Here is a 9,740-nt window from a genome sequence, read left to right on the forward strand (position 1 = left end):
TCAGCAGGACGTGTTTTCAGAAGATGAGATCATCATCCCTGCCCCCAGAGGACTTTGGGCCCCGTTGGTTTGGGGAGGAACTGGAACTGGTTGGTTAATGGACACCAAATTATCCTGTGTCTAGATGAGTCCCCTGTTACAATGATTTTGGGACTTAAGATGGGACAAATTTTCACATCTCAAATAAGTAATTCCATGATTATTTTAGGGTCCTCAGAAATATGCTGTACAAGTATGTTTAAATATCCACAGATGTTTCTAAATAAAGATACCATTTTAAGAAATGATACTGGAATACCAATCACAAATGTACCAAAAGGGTATACTGTAAAATATTTCAATTGTGTTTTATCCCAATGTCTTGCTTCTAATTCATTGTCTATGGTTCTTATTATTAGACACCCATTTTATGTGATGGTGCCTACTGAGATCAATCATAATTGGTACAGGTCAGCAGGTGAACAGGCTTAGGATAACATCAAAAGAAATTTAGAAAACAAAAGAAGTAGGAAAAGGAGATTTGTTGGATTATTCATTGCTATAGCTAGCAGCTATAATGATTAATATTTCACTTGCATTTCAGTTACTAATTAAATTCTAACTTAATCTGTTCAGATTGCCCATTTCACAGATCAATTAGCAAAAAATTTATCACAAGCTCTAAAAGAACAAATTAATATAAATAGTGAGTTAAAACAATAGCTAAACTTAATGGAACAATCATTAATTTGGTTAAGGAATCATGTAAACAATTTGGAAATTTGATTACAACTAGGTTGTGATTATAGATTTACTAATGTATGTCTAACTCCCTATAAAGTGGGTGGGGGCCATTCTTTATCCAATCATGTATATTAATAGAGTATAGCCCAATTACTATTTAGCCTCACATGCTTGGGACCTCAGTGCATCAACTCAAGCCTCAGCCCATTACAGTGGACAATGCCTATAGTTGGAACAAGGCATCACAAACTATGCAATTTATGATTTTCTTAGATAACTAGTTTGTTACTGCAAATTGCTCCAATTTGTGTCTCTGTTAGATAAGCAGGTTATTATGCAAGTTACTGTTTAATGTTAATATCAAACTAGAATGTTGAAAATGATATCTTGGAATGTGCACTAAATAGCCTGAAAAAGTTTAGTGTTATTGCAATATTAGTTTAGAAAGTATATAAACCCTGACTCCCAGATCAATAAACCAACTTCTTGACAGGATCTCACCTGGCTCATGTGTTTCATGTCCAGACTCATCCAATTCACTGGAGCTGGACTCTAATAGTTTTGACCAAGTGTTTGAAAGCACCAGCCCTCTTTCTGTTGTCCACTGTCCCCATCCTCCAGTCTTTGCAGTTCCAGCACATCTTGTAGAGGTCCCAACCTATTCCTTTCTCTATTTGGTGGAGGAAGGAGAATGGGGGCAAGAGCTTGAAGGAGGGAGAGGGAGAAAGTAGTGGTGATCGTGACAAAGGAAATGGATGGGAAAGGAAGAATAGAAACTAGCATGCCCAGATTCTATACCTCAAACCCCACTTCAGATTGGAATGACTCTTTAGTCAAAATCTGGAAAAGGAGTTGAAAACTCCACAAATAGAAGCTAGGACCTTGGCTCCCAGTCTCCCCACGCATCCCATCTGGTAGATTTTTCTTCTCAGTGAGCAGGAAAGCCTACTCCTTTTCTCCCCACCTACTGTGCCCTGGACTTACTAAAGCCTCATGGATTGTTCTGCTCTATCCTTATCTCTACCTCCAAGGCATGATGTATGGACCCCAGGAATCATTTGGAAGGTTTATTGGGAGAAAATGTCACTTTACATGCTCACTGATTTCAATATCTGTCTCTGCCTCCCTGTCTCTGTCTCTGTCTCTCTCTCTCTCTCTCTTTCTCTATCTCTCTGACTCTCTCTGCCTCTCCCTCTCTTTCTGTCTCTCTGTTTGTACCTTTCTCTTTTCTCTCTCTGTCTTGGTCTCTTTGTTTCTATCTCTCTGTCTCTGTCTCTCTCATATCTTTCTTCTGAGAATCTTAAAGCACTTTACAAATTCATACCTTCTAAGAGAAAATCAGCATGGCCTGATGGAGACAGAATTATTCTAGCAGTTGGGAGAGCTAAGTTCTCGCCTGAAGTCTGTTCCTAACTACCTGTGTGACCTGACTCTGATCCCAACATCACTGAAATTCTTTGTTAGTAAGGGATTGCAGGAGATATCTGTTCTGCATACCTGTAATCCCTGTTACCAAAGAGATTAAGGTAATTCAGAAGTTCTGGGCTATAGTAGGCCTAAAACTGATCAGGTGTCTACACTAAGTCTGGGAGAAAGATGGCAGGCCTCCAGGTTTCCCTAAGGAGTGATGAACCTCCCCAGGTCAGAAAAAGAAACAAATGCTGACTATTGTTATTATGATAATTTCTCTGAGTCCAGGACAAGGAGGAAGAGCCATTGGAGCTGGCATATGTGAATGGAAACACAGGAAACTTTCTCCTTTAGACTCATAAACTGCTAGAATTGGAAGGGACCAACCTATTCTTATCTATTCCACTTGATTGTTGAATGATTAAATGAATAATACACAGAATTCATGTTTCCACTTGTAAAATGTGGGGCTCTATTGGATGGTCAGCATTTCTGTAGGACCTTGAGTTTTTTGTTTTTGGGGGAGGCAATTGTTGTTAAGTGACTTGTCCAGGGTTACCCAGCTAGAAAGTGTTAAGTGTTTGAGGCCGGATTTGAACTTCTGTTCTTCTGACTTGAGGACTGATGCTCTATCTACTGCACCATCTAGCTGCCCCAGGACTTTGAAAAGGTTTGCAAAATGCTTTGTAAATATTATTTCATATTACCCTCACAACCACCTTGGATCTTCCCCATTTTATAGAGGAACAAACTGAGGCCAGAGAGGGAAAGAACTTTCCTAAGGTCACTGGTTGGGTGAGTAAGTTAACAAGCCAAGATTTGAATGGAGGATGTTAGGCATAAATACATTATTCTTTTCTTTGCATCATGCATCTCCAGCCACAGGGCTGTTTGGATCGGGGACTTTGGACTCAACTGGAAGAATCACAGTTTGATCCATAAACCTCTGTGGATCTATTCAGGGGATATGAGATAATGGAGAGAGAAACAGGAACTCTAGTGAATGGCCTCATTTTTATTTAGTTGAAATATGAGAAGAGATCATCAGTTCAGAGGCTAGGGGAGTGACATGGAAAGTTTGAAGAGAGTAGGGTTAGACTAACTTCTGTGGTGAATGGGATAGAGAATTACTAAGGGAATAGTGACAGGATTACTTTCTTATATAGTGAGGAAGTAATCTGGGAGTAATTGAGATTAACAATCAAAAATATATAGGGGTCACTGTTAGGACGGTTTTATTTCTTCCATTTCCTCCACTGTAAAGGGTCTATGATTATTTCTTTGTTTCATACTTAGCCTATAACTACTCAAAATAGTTGACCCTCATGAATAGATTAAAAGTGTTTCTTCTCCCAAGGCCTTTATATTGCTAATTTGCTTTATATATTATCTCATATAGCATTTAATTCCAGTTTAGTTATCACTAATTTTTGGTTATGGGTCCAAGGGAATTTATTTGTGTCCTATATCTAGAATATATTTTTTCTCAGAAAGTTTTGTTTCTCCCAAATTTTAAATTTCAACTCACTTTGAAACCTCATTCTTTTTAAAACTTTATTTATTTATTTATATTTAACACACACATTACTTTATGAATCATGTTGGGAGAGAAAAATCAGAGCAAAAATGAAAAACCAAGAGAGATAAAAAAAACAGAAAAAAATGAACATAGTATGGGCTGGTTTACATTTAGTCTCCTTAGTTCTTTTTCTAGATGCAGATGGCATTTTCCAACCAGTCTACTGAGATTGCTTTAAATCATTGAACCATTGAGAAGAACCTAGTCTTTCTTTTGTTTTTTTTTTTTTAATATATATATTTTTAATTTATTTAATAGCCTTTTATTTACAGGTTATATGCATGGGTAACTTTACAGCATTAACAATTGCCAAACCTCTTGTTCCAATTTTTCACCTCTTACCCCCCACCCCCTCCCCTAGATGGCAGGATGACCAGTAGATGTTAAATACATTAAAATATAAATTAGATACACAATAAGTATACATGACCAAAACGTTATTTTGCTGTACAAAAAGAATCAGACTCTGAAATATTGTACAATTAGCTTGTGAAGGAAATCAAAAATTCAGGTGGGCATAAATATAGGGATTGGGAATTCAATGTAATGGTTTTTAGTCATCTCCCAGAGTTCTTTCTCTGGGCATAGCTAGAACCTAGTCTTTCATAGATGATCATTGCACATTCTTGCTTTTATTGTGTACAATGTATTCCTGGTTCTGCTCATTTTGCTCAATATCATCAGTTCATGTAAATCTTTCCAGGCCTTTCTAAAGTCAGCTTGTTCATCACTTTTTTATAGAACAATACTATTCTATTCACATTCCGTTCATATGCCACAACTTGTTTAGCCATTCCTTAATTGATGGGCAACTCATTTTCCAATTCTTTGCTACCACAAAAAGAGCTGTTATAAACATTTTTGCACATGTGGGTCTTTTCCCCTCCTGTATTATTTTTCTTGGAATACTGATCCAGTAATGGAAGTAATGGTCAAAGGGTATGCATAGTTTTATGGCCCTTTGGGCATAGTTCCAGATTGCTCTCCAGAATGGTTGGATCATTTCACAACTTCACCAACAATGCATTAGTTCCCCAATTTTCCCACATCCTCTCCAACATTTATCATTATCTTTTCCTGTCACATTAGTCAATCTGGGAAGTGTGAAGATGTAATTCAGAGATGTTTTAATGTGCATTTCTGGAATCAATAGTGATTTAGATAATTTTTTCATGTAATGATAGATGACTTTAATTTCATCATTGGAAACTTGTCTGGTCATATTCTTTGACCATTTTTCAATAAGGGAATGACTTTTGGTCTTATAAATTTGACATAGTTAATTGTTTATTTATTCCTTATTTATTTCATAATGTTTTCTGTTTTTCTTTGGTCATAAATTCCTCCCTTCTCCAGAGATCTCTTTTATAGAATATTGTAATCTCCAGAAAATTCCAGACCCATATTTTTTCCCCAATAGTTTTATAGTCCTCTTCTTTCAAATTTGTGTATGTGTATATATGTATGTATTTTTGTGTTACTAAAGTATAATATACAGACTGATTTAATTTTTTCTCCCTACCCTTCCTCTTCTCTTGACAATGTGACAAAAACAGAGAAATATCCAAAAGTAAGCAAGGGGAAATGTCAAAGACAGAGAGAATTCTCAAACTAATTTCTTCACCTCCAAGTTATACATTGATTATGATAATTGCTTTCCCCTCTTTACTTACCTAGAAGAAATAGTGGATATCTGATTTTCATGATGCTGAAGTTATCATACCCAGAAAAGTAGCTTTATTTCAGGTCTTTTAAATCTCACAGAATTTGATGTCTTCTGAGCCAACTGATTTAGAAGGAATGAGCAAGAAATGTAGCTGGTTGATACATTTCTATCTTCCCCTTATTTGATAAGCAATTTTGTAATCACTGGTGTAATCCCACAATTTGGTTGCTATTTTTCGATAAATTAGATATATCTATTTGGCAAGACTTCCTGAGTTGTGACCTATTTCCTGATCGCTGATAAAGAAGCAATGCTGAGCATCTTTTTGAGAGACAAATTGAGGAAGTGATAGTCCTTTGTAGCTCTTTGGTGGGACTCCTTGTAGCTCTGTGTTTTCTCTATGGTGGTGCTGTCATGATTAGGGTGCAATGAATCCCTAAGTAATACCCTAGTGAAGATGGTCTCTTTCTATTTGTGATCCATTTAGGCAAGATATATAAGGTTCTTGTATTGGTGATTGTCCTTTTATGAATTTAAAAAATACTTGTCTGCTAAAATGACTAATGTAGAAGTTTGTCCTGTTTGTATATTCATATTAATAAGGGGTTTTATTTTTCTTGCCTTCTCAATGACTGAATGAGGCAGAGGGAAAGAATATACAACTGAAAATAAAACTGAATTAAATTGAAAAAAGGAAAAAAAGGTTTTCTGCTAATCTTTCAGATTGATACAAAATTCAACAAGAAGAGGAATGAACTATCACAAGAATCTTGGTGTAATTTAACACTAAATTGCCAACCCTCCAGAAAGGTTGAGGTGTGCCTTTGAGGGCATAAAACTCCATCTTGAGGTAATAAATAAAAGAAACTATTTCCTATTTAACTTGTTTTTCTTTTAATTGCAAGCTATCTTATCTACTCTAATATAGTAACATTCTTTTATAAAATTCTAGACCTGAGTATTTTTTTTTCCGCTGAGGCAGTTGGGGTTAAGTGACTTGGCCAGAGTCACACAGATAAGAAGTCTTAGACCTGACTATTTCTTAAAAGCAGAAATGCTAAGAAGACATATGGTGTCTTTTTTTTTTTTCCACTTTGAAGCTGAACATAATTGTTTTGAAATTGTGATTGCCTTCCTGTTACCTTCCTGTTCTATAAGATAATGAGACAAGGAGACAGTTTTTAATGTCTAAGATAATCACTGGAGGGAAAGAACATTTACTTTCACTGAAAAAACTGAAATTATGCTCCTTAGTAAGAATTCAAACAGTAGCATTTGTTAAAATACATGCATGTATCACCCTAAGTTTTAAGGATCATTTATGTTATTGTTGTAATATGGGTGAACTTAGGTCCAAGAACATTTTTTCCTGTAACTCTGTTTGTTGGACAATGTTATCCCCTTTCCTTACCATCAACAAGGAAAAAGCAAATCAACCCAAACCCAAAACTGTTTGACAGTAACATGCAATAGAATAATAGGTGTCTCAGGTCAGATTTGAACTAAGTCTTTCTGACTGTAGGCCAGACACTCGTATCTACTGCACTACCCACCTGCCCATGCCAGGTAATAGCTTTCTATTTTAATTCTTAATTAATTCTTATTAATGAGAGGCTGATTTTTGTTGTTTCCATAATTCTAAATTTATGATCCAAAAATGATCTGACCAATGGCTTCTTAGTTTAATGCTCCAAGACAAACTAGTTTCCTACCCTAATTATAGTTTTACACATGAAACAGTAATTCTTTCAAATCAAGGACAATTGCCACCAGCATTTAGAAATGTGGATAAAGAGCTTTTTAATCCTCATAGAGGTAGAGAGATGTATGTTTGTAGAGCACTTGTCTTCACATATATATCTCATTTGGTCTTCATCAAGTAGGTAGCCAAAGCTCTCTTATCTCTATTTTATGGATGAGAAAACTGAGGTCCCCAAATCAGAAGTGACTTGTCAAAGCTCACATTGCTGGTGAGTAGTAGTATTATTTTAAACTATAGTCTTTCTGACTTCAAATCTAATGCTCTTTCCTCTCTCTGTCATGTGCTTTCCCCAATATTGGAGGACAATGAAATTAAATTGATTTAAGTAACTTATCTCCAGTTTTATGGATGCCATAAGAACAGTAAAAGAGAAATGGTTTCAACTGTACACAGTATCATAGCCTTCATCAGACTAGAATATATAAACTCAAAGAGACTTTGCATTTTCACCCTTGCTCTGGAAGGAGAAAGCATGAGATGTGAAACACTGTAACTGAAAATGAAGAAGTAACAGATCAGGTAAACAATGAGCCAATTCAGAAACTTCATGGTTTCAGATGGGGCTAGAAAAGAAAGGGTTTAGGTTAAGAGCCTTCTAGGAAATGCTTTTGCTGTTGTTCCACCCTTTCCTAACCTCTCCAATCAGAGGTGCTGAAGACTCAGCTGTTGAAGAACAAATTCCCCCTCTCCACCTTCAATTCTGTCCCCTCCCTCCCTCCCTCTCTCCTTCCTTCCCTCCCTCAATCCTACTCCATCCTGTCCTCTATATCTACATATCTCTTCTGTTGGACCTTCTGAAATATCTGCTCCATAAATAACCAATTTTATTTGAGAATATATTATTTTATATTTATTTATATTATATTTATAATTAAACCTCTCCTTCTTTTACTCATTGTATCTTCTGGTACATACAGGCCACCCTTTCTAGTAGCCATACTTTCTCTCACACTCCCAATTCACTGGTTCCAGTGGATACAGAATTCTCCTCACTCCCCACTTCCAGTTCTATATTCTACCATCATCATTTAGACACCTCTTCTTCTTTGAGGTTCATACAATCAACCTGGATCCTGGAGGCTGTTAATCACCAATCTTTAGTACTTTCTTTTTCCTTTCTCCATGAATTTACTACCTTTCCCGTTATACATCCCTGTCTAATCCATCTCCTGACCACGTACTAATCAATGTACCTGCTGATCTTTTAAATGTCCCAACACTCTAATTCCTTAATCTACTTAACTCCCATGAAGTTTTCTTCCATTCTTCCTCAGGTAGATACAAAAATGGCTATGTCCTTGATCTTATCATCATCCATAAATATTAAATTTTCATGTTCAAGGATTCTAAGTTTCCCTAATCCTATCATAATATTTAACCATTCTATCTCTTATTCTTGTTCTTAAGCTTATTCTTCATTCTCACCATGACCTCCAATTTCTCTTCCTCTCAGTACTTTCCCAGACCATCACACCCACTATAATTATACTCTCCCCTCATACAAATTGTGACCTCTTGGTGAAATAGCTGAACTCCCCACTAGGTTGCACTTTCAAATCCCTTGCCCTTCTCCATTTTGCCCATCTTAACTTGCTAAATCCCAGTCCTGGATAGTTTCCACTATCCATTTCTTTTATTCTTATTTATTTGCTGCTGAATAGAACTGGAGGAACTCACAAAACCATACTTTCTGGGTCCACAACAAATTTGTATTATCTAATCTCAACCGAATCTTCACTGAATCAAGGTAATACCATTCCTCAATAATCACTTCTCTATTTCATTCACCACAGTGGCTGTTTCAATCATTATCTACTCTCTTCAAATCTCCCATACCACTGCCTCTCCCACCCTCTCATTTAAGAAATTCACTTTATATTTCTCACACACAACATAAAAAATGAGGCCATTCACCAAGAGGTTCTTGTTATCTCCTTTCCTCATCATATCTTCCACCTCCTGACATTATTTGTCTCTATTTCCTCTTTCAGTTTAGTCTTAAATAAAGTTTTTTTTTCTTTGACAAGGTCAATCCTACTCTGCCTAATCCTTACAAAAAGATCTCATTTGACCTTATCATCTCCATCAGCTATAGTGCCATATATATCTCAGTGAAACTCCTCAAAAATGTCATGTATAACTGCATTTATTTTCTCTACTTGTTTCAAAATTCTCTCCAATCCAGAGGCTAGCTTCATCTTTGAAATTATACTAATTACCTCTTAATTGCCAAATTGAAAAGCTTTCTCTTGGCCCCATACCCTCTCCCCTACTTCTCTGCCACATTTGATACTGGCCATCTTACATTACTTACCCAAGGCAAGATAGCACATACATATATATGTGTGTACATGCAGACATACATGTGGACATAGAACTTCCTCCTTAATTTGGATATTGTTCTTCTCATAATGCAATCTGGGATTGCCTTTGCTTTCTTCCAACCTATCCAAGTTCAATCAAATCTCCCTTGCAGCTAACTTCTTAGAAAGTTTTGCTCTTTAAATATAATCTGACTTTTTACCTCAGAAATACATCGCTTAATATTTCAATTTCATATCTTTTTTGTTTCAGTTATATTATTTTAAATTTGTGTTTCC

The 9,740-nt window shown here is 36.1% G+C and overlaps 1 protein-coding gene across 1 annotated transcript in view; it reads right to left on the reverse strand.

Moving 5' to 3' along the window:
- LOC116420768 (adhesion G protein-coupled receptor E3-like) overlaps positions 1-5,593 on the reverse strand; it is a 56,171-nt gene extending 50,578 nt beyond the window's left edge. The window contains exon 1 of the mRNA XM_031947707.1: positions 5,386-5,593. Within this exon, the coding sequence (XP_031803567.1) occupies positions 5,386-5,416 (31 nt within the window). The 5' untranslated portion in view covers positions 5,417-5,593. The remainder of the gene's footprint in view (positions 1-5,385) is intronic.
- Positions 5,594-9,740: the final 4,147 nt, after the last annotated feature.

The sequence above is a fragment of the Sarcophilus harrisii genome, chromosome 1 (genome assembly GCF_902635505.1).
Source record: "Sarcophilus harrisii chromosome 1, mSarHar1.11, whole genome shotgun sequence".
Taxonomy (NCBI): Eukaryota; Metazoa; Chordata; class Mammalia; order Dasyuromorphia; family Dasyuridae; genus Sarcophilus; species Sarcophilus harrisii.